Source organism: Neopelma chrysocephalum, unplaced genomic scaffold (genome assembly GCF_003984885.1).
Source record: "Neopelma chrysocephalum unplaced genomic scaffold, ASM398488v2 Primary Assembly neopelma1_97517, whole genome shotgun sequence".
NCBI lineage: Eukaryota > Metazoa > Chordata > Aves > Passeriformes > Pipridae > Neopelma > Neopelma chrysocephalum.
Window position 1 is genome coordinate 233,625 of NW_020926159.1, and position 15,888 is coordinate 249,512.

The 15,888-nt window shown below is 40.0% G+C and overlaps 1 protein-coding gene across 7 annotated transcripts in view; it reads left to right on the plus strand.

The window, feature by feature from the left end:
- Nucleotides 1–15,888, plus strand: part of PKHD1 (PKHD1, fibrocystin/polyductin) — a 254,701-nt gene that overhangs the window by 122,991 nt on the left and 115,822 nt on the right. For all 7 annotated transcript variants that reach the window (XR_003532415.1, XR_003532416.1, XM_027672673.1 and 4 more), the window contains 6 exons: nt 73–206; nt 5,083–5,195; nt 6,705–6,804; nt 7,934–8,068; nt 11,183–11,318; nt 12,571–12,817. Coding sequence is in view for 5 of the 7 variants with exons in the window: in XM_027672673.1 (XP_027528474.1) it covers nt 73–206; nt 5,083–5,195; nt 6,705–6,804; nt 7,934–8,068; nt 11,183–11,318; nt 12,571–12,817 (865 nt within the window). In the remaining 2 variants the exon portion in view is untranslated. The remainder of the gene's footprint in view (nt 1–72; nt 207–5,082; nt 5,196–6,704; nt 6,805–7,933; nt 8,069–11,182; nt 11,319–12,570; nt 12,818–15,888) is intronic.

The window sequence follows — 15,888 nt, forward strand, 5'->3', positions numbered from 1 at the left end:
TTTTTCCTTTATTTTTCTTCTTTACTTTCCCTATCTTTTTTTTCCCTTCTTTTTTTTTTTTTTCTTTTAAAGGTGAGGGACTGGAAGAGGGGAACAGAGTCAGTAACAACATAGTGATTGGCCTTTCTGGAACTGACGGTTTATCCAACATTGAGACATTGTCACCAGCAGGGATTTATATCAGGGCTCCTGCCAACTACATCAAGGTGAGAAGTTCAGGTACAAGATAGAACATTTTCTTTCTAATCAAAGATATCAGAAAGATGCAGAGCTTCATTTATCTGGGAGATCATATACACAATATTTGCTTCTTGGCTGAGCTGTCAGAACCTGTGCTTCTGATGGGATATTGAAACAAGTGCATATTACAATATAAATTATGTTCATGGGCAAATTTATTACTAAAAGTTTTGCTGCATTTGCATAGAACGAAATATTACAGTGAGATCATTCCTACTGAGATACTTTTAAAAGTTGTTTTATTTTCTAATACTCACAGATTCAGAAAACTTGGAAAAAATTTAAGCTCAGCTTCACGAGAATTGTTTCCTATTTCTGTCATTATATATATAAAAAAATCTCAATTTTAATAGACTGATGACAAACACACTAAAATGCAGCAATATCAAATGTATCTCTGTCTGGATTTAAAATTACATTGTACATATATTTGCATTCGAGGGTGAGAAGAATGTGTTCCCTGTCCTATGAAAATGACATTGATTTTAAAAGAAATGAACCTTCTCTATTGAATAGTAATAAAACACTGAACTTTTAAAAAGCTAACAGAGTAACAGCCCTCACATCAAAAAGCTGAGCTCAGTAAAAATCTTTTTATTGACTAATTCTCTGATGCTTTCTTTTAGTTCATACTTTCTTTTGGTCTTGCATTTTAGAATAAAGAGTCACTTTTAAGTCTTCCATGGAAGAAAAAATTTGATTTTCAGCAACTTCAAACCACTTTTCATTCCAAAATATTTTAAGCCTGGAATTTCATTGAAACTGACCTATCTTACCACACTTTCAGTAGTGACAAATGCATATTTTAATTTTAAAAACTATCCTAACCTGTTCCATTGTTAACCCACAGTAACCAAACCAAATACCAACTGTATGTGAAGACCTAATCACCCCCTGGGCTTCTGCTCCACGGGGAAAGAGCCGCAACTAAATTTGAAGGTGAAAAAGAGACCAACACATTTCCTATGTTATTATAAGGACATCAGTAGTTATGAAGAAGGAGAGGACTTTTCTGCAATTCCCTCAAGGGCATATTTATCATTTTTAAGACCATCAGATGTGGCTAAAAAGTACAACAACTAGGCAGGATCTTATGAATTTCACCTTCATTAAACACAGTTTTGTACTGTCATGCACTGACATACCCTGGAGCGTTGACTCCATTGCCAGTGGCTCAGCTTTTGAAAAGGTTTGCTGCAATTGCCTCTGTGGGGACGTGTAAACTGACTGTAGTGGGTTTTCAGCACATTTATTTAGCCCTCCCAGTTCTCATGTCTTCACAGAGACACCCAAAGCCGCATCTATTTGGGCTGAGTACCCAAATATCAGGGGGTTCAGTCTGCTCTCCAGAGCTGTGGTGCTCAAGGTGGAGCAGCAGATGGTCCTGGAAGGGTTGTTGATAACCCTTGTCATGGACAGTCTCTTGGAGTGGGATATTTGAGGTGTTGCAGCACCAAAAGGAAAATATGAAGTTGCCCAGCTTAAAATTGTTATTAGCTGCACTTCCTGTGTGACAGAACAAAGCAGAACTCTGGAAGGCATGGAAGTACACAGATATTAAGAGGAAAAAGTCACACTTCTCCCAAGCAAAACAACTGTGGACTCTTCCTTAGCACAATAATAATCACTAAATTCAAGGGATGGTGGTCCAGCACAAGCATCTTGATGTTTCAGCACCTTCTGTCTGATTAAATGACTCGAGAACTGGATAGTGTTTTTTAGGTATTTCTAATCTTAATTTAATGGGGAAATCTGAAGAATGTCATGGGAAAGACTCATCTTCCTGCTGCCTGATTTCCAGGCCAGCACATGAAAAATTTCCCCCTTTAGATTTTAATTTTAGGTATTTGTCAGTCTTTGTATTTCTTGCTGGGGTTTTTTGTTTGTTGTTGTTGTTGTTGGTGGTGGTTTTTTATTTTTTTTTAATCTTCAGATTTCCATCTTTCAATTACTGGTTTTAAACTTAGGGGCTGTAATCCTTAAGGCAAAGACTGCAGCTAAGATAACCAGGGAGCTCTAGGCCTCCAGTGTTACATCTTCTGTGCATGATGGGTTAAGCTTTTCCACAGTGAGACCTGCAGTAATATTTTCATAACTGCTCAATTTACTTGGGAGCCTAAATTTGCATCGGTGGCTGAAGAGCTTAAATTTCCTTGAAAATCAGTGGTGTCCTAAACGGTGTGGAAATTGGGACATTGCAGTCACTCAAACCTGAGCCTACAAAGACATTTGGAGACCCAAATCCCTCTGGTTTCCATTTGACTTAAGCTCTTAAGTGCATTGATGAATCGGGCTGTTAGATAAAATTTTATACTTGGACAGTATGAGTCCAAAATGATTATTACAACGTTAGTATAATTTTTTTTTAAAATACAGTGTGTGACCCCAGATTATCATTTTTTAGTGTCATTGACAATTTCATTAACAGGTTGTTTCTTTTCTTTTAAATGCTGCCAGCACAAGGAACTGAAGATGCCCCTCTGGGATATTGCCTCTTTTGTCACTGAAACTCCTGCCCTATGTCCCTAGTTTTGCTTTTGTGTGCAGGAAAAGCAATTTTAAAAGTAGGTTTATATTTTTTTCTCTTGGGTCTCTTGGGCCCAGTGAGTCTTGGACTTTTTGTAGTAAATCCCAATAAATATTTTCAATACCCTGAAATCCTAGAGGCAGCATGGAGAGCTCATGCATAACAAGGTACAGACTAGGCTTGAGAAATTCAACAGGATCCTCCCTTTCCTCTCTTACCATGGTGTTGAGGAGTGGGAAACATTTCCAGTGAATGAACAGGGTGGAGCTCAGCCTGTGTCTCCATGTCAGAGGAGTGACTGATGGTCACTGTTGGTAAAAGTGACTGACTTCACTGCTGGCAAATGCATTTGTTCCCCAGCGTCACCCCACCCAGCCATTCTACACAGTACCATTGTTTTTCACAATTTCATCCCAACTGAGACCTTTTCCAAAACATTTCCTGCAAGGTGGGTGCACACTCAGCCCACTGCCAGGTTCTTAAACCAGGATGGCAGTGCTGGACCCGCTGTCCAGAGCTTTAATTTAATCTTTAAAGTCAACAGTTTGAGTCCCAGCTATCTGAAAGAAATTCATGAAATATTTACACCAGCAGAGTTGTGAGGTTAAGAGACACTTAAAACGTCAGCCACTCGATTTTACTGACTCGCCGTGCACAGCTCCAGGTGTTTGCCATGCTCCAGGAGGTAATTTCTCTCCGGAATTTTGGTTGCACGGACATTCGTAATATACTGACTTCCACAAAGAATTGATTTCCACACAAAATTCCCTGCTTGCCTAAAACCCCTGCCCTCCAGCCACTGGCTGGCTGAATAAATATGCAGGGTTTTTTTTTTTTCTTCTCCTTATGAATCATGTGTAGAACGCACGATTGGAGTGGCAAGTAAAAGATCCTGGGGATGATGTGACCGGACTGCAGAAGTGTTTTGTTAAAGGAAAAGGATCTGTGGCTGCACTTTTCAGAAAGAGCAGCAGTTGTACCCGGGGATAGAGAAAGCAGAGCTTTGGGTCTCGGTACTTTGTTCCTTGACAGATGTCAGGGATCAGGACTGCAGGGAACACACTTGGATGGGTCAGAAGAAAGTAATTGGTATATGGAGGGTTTCACCTCAAGGTCGCCAGGCTCAGCTTTGATTTGGACCATCAGGGACTAAAAAGTCATTAGTGTTTTAGCAGTGTCCAGTGACCTATGAATGGTAGTGGTGGATGTCAGTCCTGATCTTAGAGAACAAGCTCCTCTTACTGCTGCAAGAAAAGTCATCTTAGCGAGCAAGACACCTCCAGAGAGCAATTAATCTTGTCTAAGGATAGGAGAGTTGCCTTCTGGACATGCCTATGCCTTATTTTTTTCTAAGAAAGGGAGCCTAAGTTTACCAGGGTGGACTTCAGCATCAAATTTTTACACATGCAAGACAGGTGAGAAGGATTCTGCAAAGGTGCACACATGAAAACATTGTTATATGGACACCATCCATAACCAGCTGGGTTTGGCTGATCTCCAAACTAAACAGGCAACAGCAGGTTTTTTTGCCCTAGAATAGAAAAGCTCAGAACCCACTTAACATAACCCACACAACCCACTTGCTACACAAGCTGTAAGTACCAAACTCCTAATTTTAAGGCCAGTTGGACCTTATATTCACTCATTTTTACCCCTTGCAATAATATAAAAATGTAACTCTTTAATTTCTTAATTAAGAGATATTAAATAACAACAACTTACAGCACATCTTCCCATGGTTATTTATGTTAAAAATAATTCAAACCACATAATTTACCACAAGTGTAAGTTTAATTGTTCAGCCACTGACATATCCTAATGTTGTCTGCTTTCTCTTGACTTTTAGTAGCATCCCTTTTTCAATGCAAATATTTCCTTAACCTGTGTTTGTTTTGTGAGACAGGAGAAAGATTCAGATTGAGAAGGAAATCAATAAACTGAATAGTTTGTGATTTACCTTTCCTTCATGACATTTCCATCTTATATAGAAAGGAATTTTTAGGCGTAAGTTTTCCACCCATTTTATTCTTACCTACTTCTTCAAGAATTGTGACAACACTTTTTTTCTGTCATTTGTCTCTGTTGCTTAGCCAGCTCTTGTTGTCTGGCTTAAAACAGCTTTTTTAAGATTCACCCAAGGTCAGAGTCTTAAACAGGACAAGACTGGGGACACAGAAGGTGTCTTTTGCCAGCCACGCTTACCAGAATTTGAATGGACTTTAGCTGGGATTTTAATTTGGGGTTTTTTTAGGCTGATTTTTATTTCCAGAAATCTGTGGTGGTATGTTTTCACAGTTACATATTCTTCTCTACAGGGTAACACAGTGTGTGATGCTGGGTATGGCTATTTCTTTCATCTGTCCCCTGAGGGACCATCCAAAGTGCCTCTCCTGTCCTTCAGTGAGAACACAGCTCACTCCTGCACGAGGTACTCGGGGATTTTTGCTTAAAGAGGTTTTCCTTCAGTGAATGGTTGTGACAACTAAAATTGCAGTGACGGGCAGAAAGTGTCTTGCCCTTCTTTTCAGAACTTTTCCCCCTAGTTTTGCTCCCTTTCAGGTCCTCTTCCCTTGTAAGCAGAGTTATCTGCAGCAGGGCAGGATCAGTGTTTGTCAGGGATGTGCTTGGGGCTGTTTTTCTGGTTTCCTTTTAATTTAAATACAGTCATAGAATCATAGAATGGTTTGGGTTTGAAGATGCTTAAAAAGCATCTGGTTCCAACTCTCTGCCATGGGCGGGGACACCTTCCACTAGACCGGGTTGCTCTGAGCCCCATCCAATGTGGCCTTGGACACTTCCAGAGATAGGGCAGCCACTTCTTTCATTTGCTTCCTGGTCCTTTCTTCATCATTCACAAGCCCTATTTGTTAACCTAATGAATTCCCTGTGCTGTTAAGAAGCTCCTCCACTTTACCCCCTTGTTTAACTAGCCCCAAGATAGTTTAAGGTGCCACATTTAACACATTTCCTCATCAACAGCAAAGCACTGAAGCATCAGGTGTTGTGTTGAATTGAAAGCTCACTTTCTATGTCTACCAGGAATTTTGAGAAGAGAGTGGCTGCAGGAGTACAGATACACAATTTCTTTCTTACACACTTAGATTTAGATCAGATATCAGGAAGAATTTCTTCCCTGTGAGGGTGGTGAGGCCCTGGCACAGGCTGCCCAGAGAAGCTGTGGTTGCCCCATCCCTGGAAGTGTTCAAGGTCAGGCTGAACGGGGCTTGGAGCAACCTGGGCTAGTGGAATGTGTCCCCTCCCATGGCAGGAGGTTGGCACCAGGTGATTTTTAAGGTCCCTTCCAACCCAAACCATACTGTGATTCCATGATTCTATGACATTTCATGTAACAATTGTTCCTGTAGTATGCAGGAATGGCTGTTCACAAGAGCTTTTGCCTGTACTTCCCTAAAACAGAAACTATATTCAAAAATATTATACTGAAAATCAGTGGATGGAGTGACCTGAATTTTGAGGAAATCTGGATATTAATCTGGATTTAAAATCTCTGAGAAGGTCAAACCAAGGACAGCATTCAGGAACATGTACATTTGGGCTGTACTCCAAGTTGACTGAATACAAGATAAGGAAAAGCCTTATCTCTCCAAATTTATATCAGGCTTATCTGAAGGTCATACTGAAAACTCATGAGCAAGGTGGGGATGTCAGCTTTCAGTGACACTGCACACTTGTTAGCCCTGCTGTGGCTAATTCTGAAAATGCATGAAAAGAAATTTTAAATATACTCACTGGCACGATTAGATACCTAAAATAAGTGGTGTTATCTACCAATTTCTGATTTGGGGTTAAATTATAAAGTCTCATGAGAACTGTTACAGATTTAAGGTTTTAGATATTGAAATGATGAATAGAAAAATCTGCTCACCAATACATGCACTGTAAAGAATCAGTCTCCATTGCTTTCTTTCCTAAACAGGTATGGATTGCTGGCGTACCCAGAATATCTGCCAGACAGCTTAAACAGACCTGTTCAGTTCAACAACTTCACAGCTTGGAGCTGCCGAGGGGGAGCACAGGTATGTTTGTCCTGACTGTCCTCTGTGATGCTCAGGATATTTCCAGGTATCTCTCCTCTACACTGACTTAATCTCTGAGGCTGCAAATAAGTCACAGTCACAGTAAAGCTCTTGTACCTGTATGTTCAAGTTTCTCATCTGGAGGCTCCTATTTTAATGAAAAAGCCAGAAACATGATTTGTGTGAATTCTTTTTACAGCTTCAGTGCTCCTTTCACCAGCAGCTGGTGTTCTCTGTAACCATCTAACATCTGACTGCCACTATAACCATGGAACCATAGAATGGTTTGGATGGGAAGGGACCTTAAAGGCCATCTAGTTCCAACCCCCCTGCCTTGAGCAGGGACACCTTTCACTAGATCATGTTGCCAAAAAAAACATTCTGAGTGGATCTGAGCTATTCTTGAATACTGCAGATGGTGAAAGATCTGATGTCTTCGTAGGGCTGATGCTTTCCAGGGGATTTTCTTAATTCTTATTAAAAATTTGCACTTTTCATTTATTTGAATTTGTCTAAATTCATTCTCCAGCTACTATAGCTCATTATTAATTAATCTGATTACAAAAACCCCACATCACATATTATTATCTGATGCTTTCTTCCCACACATACAATTTAGAGCTTGTGATCCTCTTTAACCCCCTGTCTGATGACCTGAACAGTTTGTATGTGTTTCTCTGTAAGTCATGTTTTGTAGCTTCACCCATCCTATCACTCTGAAGGTGAACAGTTTTTCAGTGTGATTTTTTTTAGTTGATGTATCCTCTTTCTGGAAAAGCTTGTTTGTATGAAAAAAAACCCAAAACCAAAAGGTTGTTTTGCAGGACTTTTTATTTGTTTATTTTCTCTGCCTAACTTGTATGTGACTGACTGAGAATACATGAATAATTAAGTTTATTCTGCATCTTTCCATGGGCTCCCTCCAGAAACAGTTTTCTTTCTTTTAGGTGCCCCATCTCTGGAAATGTTCAGGGCCAGGTTGGATGGGGCTTGGAGCAACCTGAGATAGTAGAAGGTGTCCCTGCCCATGGCAGGGGGCTGGAACCAGAGGGTCTTTCATGTCCCTTCCAACGCAAACTGTTCTATGATTTGATGATGATGATTATTCTTTTATTTTCCTTTTATATAGATTTTCAGTAGCAGGAGTCTTGAACTCCAACATTTCTGGGTTTCTTCTTGCAAAGACTTTGGCATTGACATCGTGGAGAGCCTGGGAAACACCTCTGTGTCTGACAGTGTTTTAATTGGACACACTGAGCAAAAGGTGAGCTCTGCAGGAATGATTTCGATGTTCCCTTCAAATGGGAATCCGGAGAAATAAGAAAAGGCTGGAGAACAGCCCATGCTCCATGGCAGCCTTGGTAAATCTTGGATTTCAAATAGATTGTATGTAAATATAATAGATGTAAATAAATGTATGTAAATAGAATAGACTGTGGGTGTTGGTGTCTTCTCCCAAATAACAAGAGGCAGGACAAGAGGAAATGACCTCAAGTTGTACCAGGGAAGGTTTAAATTGGATATCAGGGAAAACTTTTTCACTGAAAATGTTATCAAACATTGGAACAGGCTGCCCAGGGCAGTGGTGGAGTCCCCATCCCTGGAGGGATTTAAAAGATGTGCAGATGTGGCACTTGGGGCCATGGGTTAGTGGTGGCCTTGGAAGTGCTGGGGAATGGTTGGACTTTAAGACCTTGGAGGTTTTTTCCAGCCTAAACAATTCAATGGTTGTATGATTTTTTCCCAAACATCTTTTTATTTCGTTATGGACGTTTTGAAGATTTTTTAAAACAAATTAGGAACAAGGACTCTGATTTTTCTATTTTAATTTAGAACTATTAAAAAAGTTTACACTGTAATGTATGATCCTGTACATTCTTTATAATACAACATTCAAAAGTAAAAACAAAATCACAAAACCAAAAAACTGAAGAATAATAGCAAGACAAGAGCTAATTTTTCCCCTACTTATATTTTTTTCCAAGATTGGCACACTCTCAGAAAAACCCTGGAACTTCACAGAACATGAATTTTTGAGAAAAATCACAATTTTTGTTTAATCAAAGGTTTTTAACATAAATTCCTATATATTCCCATATATTCCTATATTCTTTTTGCTGGAATAAACAGACAGCATTTAACCACACACAACTGGGATTAGTTTAGTGATTTGAGAATAATGAGGGGGAACACCAGATTTGGTTTCTATCCCAGTCAACACTTTGGTTTCCTCTGCTGTCTTGTAGCATCATTGGTCCACCTGGAACAAGGAGTGTTACTTTTTTTTTGCTTGAGAGTGAAAAATGTAATTTTATTTATGCAGCAAATATGATCTTCTTCCATTATTTCTTTAGGCAGCTGGACAAAGTCCTTTGGGTGCTACCATGTTGTTAACAGATTAATAACATGGATAACAATGGAATTTTAGTTACAGCTGGCCACAGCTGCTTGTTCATGATTTTGAGGTCTTTTTATTTTTCCCTGCTCAGTTTTCTATTGTTGTTTATTAAATTAATTTTCCTTTTGACTGGCAGAAAAAGGGCTTTAAATGAGTTTTCTTCAGAAGCTTGCAGAAAGAAACCTCTGTAGCAGGTCTGTTGTAAGTATGTAGTTCAGATAAAATCCTGGCTTCACCTGTCCAGCCTTGCAGTGTCCCAGTGCATTTGTCTCAGGCACCAAAGGGTGGGTGTCTTTGTTTTTTGCTTTACAGGATCTATGGAAGGACTCCAGTGCTGTACTTGTTAAGAGATTTAGAGGCGCTCAGCTGTGCCTTGTTTCTCGAAGTACCCCAGGGGGGTGATTATCTTTGATTATCTCATGATAAGAGCCTCCTTGTCATAATTTACATCTTAATGTATGTAATTCTCCCTTTAATAATGATGTCTCTTTAATATCAATTAAAACTTTATGACATTAATTTAATGGGAACCTTGGATATTCCTCTCTGCTATAGTCCTTCCACTTTTTGAGAGCAGGGCTTCAAAACAAGATTGTTTTCTGGAGACATCAGGGCATTCAAAAATTGGGGGTTTGACCAATTAAAACATTAGTGGCAGGGCTAAATCCAGGACCAAGGAAAAGATTTTTGTTGACTTCCTAGACATCCAGCAAGCCTCTTCCATGCTTTCATAAAGCAACTCATGGTCTCTGTGGAGCCATTTCAGGAGAAGCATTTCTTCCCGGGAAAAGCAGGAGTTCTGAGGCAGGTGACACACACTAGAGAGGAATTATTGTCTCACACCATTCTATTTGCTATTTATCTAAATAAAACGAATTAATAAAAAATATAGAAAGGTGGGCGTGATGGAAGAACCAGAATTGTAAACAAAAAACAAATAAGAGACTTTCTAAGCAATTTGTTACCAGAAGTCAGGGATTTCTGCTTAGCAGTGGTATGGAAAAAGATGGCCCAAGCACCAGAACCATCACTCCAGAGGTTTTGGCCTCAGAATAAAAAACCTGATGGAGCTACTGTGTCTTAAAGAGATTAGAGAGAGCACCATCTCTCTGACGTAATAATCTATTTATAAAAGTCCATTTCATTCTACATTTTCAATTGAAGAAGATGTTTCCACATAGGGTGGATTTTTTGGTTGATTTTCTTCTTTGGCTTTTGATAGTTATTCTACAAGTCTTTTACTACAAACACCCAAAAATCTAGTTTGTCCATTGTGTTTCTCATCACTTGTGGGTTTTGCTCTTTTTTTCCAGTTCTTGTAGCTCTGATGGATCCTGAAGTCAATTAGAGCTTTGCAGAGAGCCTGGCTTAAGTGCTTCCTCCATCCCAAAGCACACAAAAGGCTTTTGAATCTGAGTTCTCAGATTTTTCTTAGAACAGAAATTAGAATGATTAGCTTTGTAAAGTAGGGAAAATTCCTAATTGCTGGACAAGAAAAGGTAAAGTAAAGGGGGTTGTAAAAATCTGCTCTCTGTGCCTTTTAGGTGGATTCTTTCTTCCCAGGGAATGTGTAATTTCCATTCTCTTCAAATGTCCGACCTTAACTACTATACAACAACCCAGACAAAGGACAACAAACTCCCCTGAATGTGATGTTATCACATGCTGTAAATGGTGATTTAAACAGGTGTTAATTATCAAAATTTGCAAAACAACAGCTTATATCTGTCCTTCAAACCCCTCAACCTTGGGAGTCACATTCCTGCATCCCACCTCCTGCATCCTGAATGCCCCATCCCTGGAAGTGTTCAAGGCCAGGTAGGACGGGGCTTGGAGCAACCAGGTCCACTGGAAGGTGTCCCTACCGTGGCAGGAGGTTGGAATGAGATGATCTTTAATGTCCCTTCGGACCCAAAGAATGCTAATATTCTGTGAATCACATGATGATGTTTCCCAGCTCTCTTCATTCCCTCATTTCAGGAGAGGACCTGTATGTCAGCAGGACTAAAAACTCCCAAAAGATACCAACTCCTCATCTCCAACACAGCTTTCAGGAACTTTGATGTGAACACCTGCACAGCAATCGAGACTTGCTCTGGCTGCTACCAAGGGCAGGGTGAGTCTGATTTACATTTTTTTAGCAGGATTCCCACAGTCCCTGGATTCCTCCCATTACAGGTTCATATGTTTGGAAGTTCAGAAAACCATTGATAACTGCTCTGCTCTCCGTGGGGCTGAGGTTTCAGGTTCTCTCCAGTCTCCCTTAATGACTTAGTTGAAGCCACATATTACATATATTTTAAGACAAATATAGCTTTACTTCTGCCCTGATTTGGTTTTCTCAGTGAAAAGTGTTTTTATACACTGCCTTGTTTCTGCATCTTCATTTTGGGAGGTAAAATTTCAAGAGTGATGATTTCTTTAATAGCCATGACCAAACTCACAGAATTTCACCAAGATCCTACCTCAGGCCAGCTTAAACCTTAGGTGAATTTGCCTGAGATAATGTGTAAACTAGGCATCCTTTTGAGCTTTGAAGAGGTACTCAAAGGCTCTTTGAAGAATATTCCAACTGCAATTACCTCTTAAATATATTTATATATAAATGAATACTGCCCTACAATAACATAGCAGAGAAAAAGTCTTCAGGAGGTGAGATCAAAGAACAGGAGGAATAGTAAAATCCGACTTAGAGAGGTTACAACTGAGAATAGAACAGTTAGATAGTAACCCATGTGGAGTATGAACACTCATGCCTAAGCTGACTTATTATGGTCCATGGGGCAATGATTTGCTGACATTTCTGTAAATATTAACGCATTCAAAAACTTCCTGTGCTTTAGCCCACATAAATATTCATCCTTTTTGCAGCTACCTGTGTTTCAGTAGTGAAAGAATCCTTCAGACTCACTTTTCAGCCAAGGTTTTATTCTGCTCAGTGTTGTGCATATGCACAGGAATCAAGTATATTTACACCTTCATAAAGAGTCCTCATCTCTAAAAAATTTGCCTTCAGAAAAAGGCAGAAGTGATCTATCAAAATCACTGTTTTGTGGTCTGTAACTTTTGGCAGCAGGGCCTGTTTGGAGGAGGTGCAGGTAGGACCAGGAGTAGCAGCTGGATCAGGCAAGTCTGTAAGCACAAATCACAGGGCACTGGGCAGCTTGGGCCTGGCCATGGCACAGCAATAGCCATTCCTGCAACCATCTCTATTTACTTTTCTGAATCTCCTCATCTCATTGACTCATCAGACATTTTCCCAAAGCAAAAGCGGAATGAATTTTGTCTCTTTTCCTCCAGAGATGTCTTCAGGCCCATTACGTGAAGTGACCATTCTCTTTTCCTGAAATGCTACTTGTTACCCACAGGTGGGTTTACAGTGAGAGGTGAACATCTGACCTTTATCAACTCACCTTTCCAAGTGTCCTTCCCCTTCCCTCACTCTGCCATCCTTGAGGATCTCGACGGCTCCATCACAGGACAGAAAGGAAGTCACCTCCTGCCTTCCACAGATATCCTTGGGGCATCTTGCACAGCCAGTGGCAACTTCAGTCAAGCTTCTAGTGGCAGTGTTTGTGGCACTGACGTTGTTTTCCACCATATGGCCCTTCATTTGTAAGTAACTATTCCAATTCCAAAAAGTTGGCATGAGTGTTGCTTGCTGTGATTGATACTGAGATTTCTGCAGGGTCTGAACTTAGTCCCAGGACTCCTCCCTCTCTGCTGGGTCCTAAACTGGGCCTAAAGCCTGAGCAGTGGCATCCATTGGTCCGTGTTTTTTGTCCATGTGGTCTCTGTCATTGGTTTTGTTCTGTCTGTTTGTTCTCATCCGGATATTCTCAGGCATGGTTTGAGAGATAGCAGAAGAACGATTCCCAACTGGGCATTTGGATGTAGGCACTGTGTTTTTGAGAGGGAACTTGTGTGAAATTGCATGGAATAGTTTCCAGGAAAGAATCTTTGGTTTATTTTATTTGCTAAGTTATATATGATCTGCCCAAGTTTGATTATTTTCTGATGTTCTCAGCAAGCCGCTTATCTTGCTTACCTTGGTGTCCTATTTATAGTTCCTGTACAGAGGCAATCCTGGCAGTGCTAAGTGGGCCTTTAAGAGGAGGCTGTTGTGTACTGCTATGTTGTCACTCTTCAAGCTACCAGGAGGATAGAAACTGGCCTTTGTCAAAATAAGAATTCAGGTCAGAAAATTTGCCACGATTTTCTGAGTGGTGACCTATAAAATGTGAATGAAACCCCTCAGCTGGTAGTGAGATAGAGTCTTAAAAAAAAAGTTTTAATTAAATTTTAAGTCTAATTAAGTATTACCTTTTATGCTTACTCTGAGAGATTTCCTCAAATACTCCCAAAGAATGAGCGGTCACAGAATCATAGAATGGTATGGGTTGGAAGGGACCTTAAAGATCATCTAATTCCATTCCCCTTCATGTCTTAACCAGAAAATCTTTGCCATCTGATTTCACTGCTATATTAGTTTTATAGATTCATGTATTATATTTTCTAGTAAAAATAGATCCATCATTTTACGGTTTCACAGATGCAGCTCTCATGCAATAAATACCTATATTGTACAGAAGATATAAAAAAGTTATGATGTATTTCATTGAAAGAAAACTTTCCAGTGGATTTGTTTCTGCCACTCTTGCAGCCATGCCTTTATAACCCACTTCATCAGGACTTTCTGATCTTTCATTTTGCTTTTCTTTCCTTGCTGAAAGTTAAATTTAGTCAATTCAGATCACTGAAATTTATGAAGACTGACTCAGGCTCACAACCAAAGCAATCTGTTTCAGTCTATAGAGTTAAGGTTTCGCACTAACATGACAGGATCAGACAGTGGTACAAGGGAGACTTGAAACTCAAGAATAAACTTTTGTTATTGTGAGTAGCAGAACTATTTTAACAACTAGGTAATTGCTTTTCCAGATTTAAGATGCCAGTTTTCACTTGATTTCAAGAGGCTGGGGTAGATACTATCAATGCTTGCAAATGGAAACCATAGAATCACAGAATGGTTTGGGTTGGAAGGGACTTTAAAAATCATCTATTTCCAATCCCCCTGCCATGGGCAGGAACACCTTCCACCAGACCAGATTGCTCTGAGCCCCGTCCAACCTGACCTTGAACACCTGCAGGGAAGTGATGAATGAGAACCCATTTGTTTGTTGTCTTAATCATGATAGAGGAACACAATGAATAAATGAACAAATTACATCTTGGGTGAAAGGGACTGCAGTAAATCTGTGACGTAGCTCTCAGAGCTTATTTAGCAGTGAAAAATTATTGGAAAGATTTGTAAAGTGAGTCAGAGACTTATTATAAGTGAATTCAAATCAGGTTGAAGACATATAAACTTAGATATTGGCCTGAAGAACATGTGTGGTCACCACATAGACACTGGCAACGTGTCTCATCACAGCTGATGGAAAACTGGGTCCTTGATTTGTTTGCCCATGGAGAGATGTCCAGTGCCATTTAAAATGTCCTGTGCTATCTCCCATTGCTTGTCACTCCATGGCAGAAGGATAAGGATCTCCTTCAGATGCTGTGTCAGATCTGACATCTCACACCAAAGTATTTGATTGCTTGGGAAATTTGGAGCAGTCCATTGTCTCCCCAAGCTGGACTTGCTCCTGCCTTGAAGCAGCTGGCGGCTACCCAGAGAGGACATTTGCAAATTCCTGAAAGGTGAAAAAGACTTTCAGTGATCCAAACATCACTCCTCCTTTCCTTCCCATGCTCATCTTCCCTTCACAGTTCCCTGCTCAGCTTTTCACTTCCTTTTCGAAGTACAAGTCTGAACCATTATCCATTTTTCTTTTTGCTGTTTCAGGTTCATAGCATACAGGCAGGAATCCTGAAGTGCTCTGTCAGAGGGCTGTTAATTATTCATGTCTGCCTCATAATTCATGTTTTAGAAGAAGGAGGAAAAAAACCCCTTCCCAGATAGGAAAAAAAAATCACTTGTTCCATTGAAGGAGAAAACTGTAAGACTTTCAGCTACCTGCAGGCTTTGCATGTGATTACTCTTTCTTATAATGAAAACAAAACTCTGCAACAAATTAAGAGCTGGGAGTCATTCTGATTTAACAAAAAGGATACTGGGTAGAAGGCAAAATAAAACTGTACTAGATGTTTTTCTGGACTAGTTAGCCATGAGGTCTTAAGGAAATCAATTTCCTTTCAAGTCTGTGTTTACCCTGATGAAATGGACTACCAGTCTTTGGGTCGATGCTGAGTGGGTAGATGGAGCTTCTCACAACATTGCCTGTAGAATGATTTGAGTCCTTTTGGATCGTAAAAATTTATGATAATTAATGTATTCAATGCACCTTGTTTCTCTGGTGTCTAAAGGTGGCTAAGGAGTGAGTAAAAGTAGGAGTTCATCTGCACCATTGCTGTTAACTCTGGAAGAGTTAACCTGATCTAAATTTTGTCTTCCTAGTAAATTGCTCCCTGGAAGTGTTCAAGGCCAGGCTGGATGGGGCTCTGAGCAACCTGGTCTAGTGGAAGGTGACCCTGCCCATGGCAGGGAGGTGGAATGAGATAAACTTTCAGGTCCCTTCCAGCCTAAACCATTCTATGATTAATCATACTGATGACTTATCAATCAAGGTTTTATTTGAAGCAAGTACCCTTTATTTCCCTTCTTTATTATTCATCTGCATAAG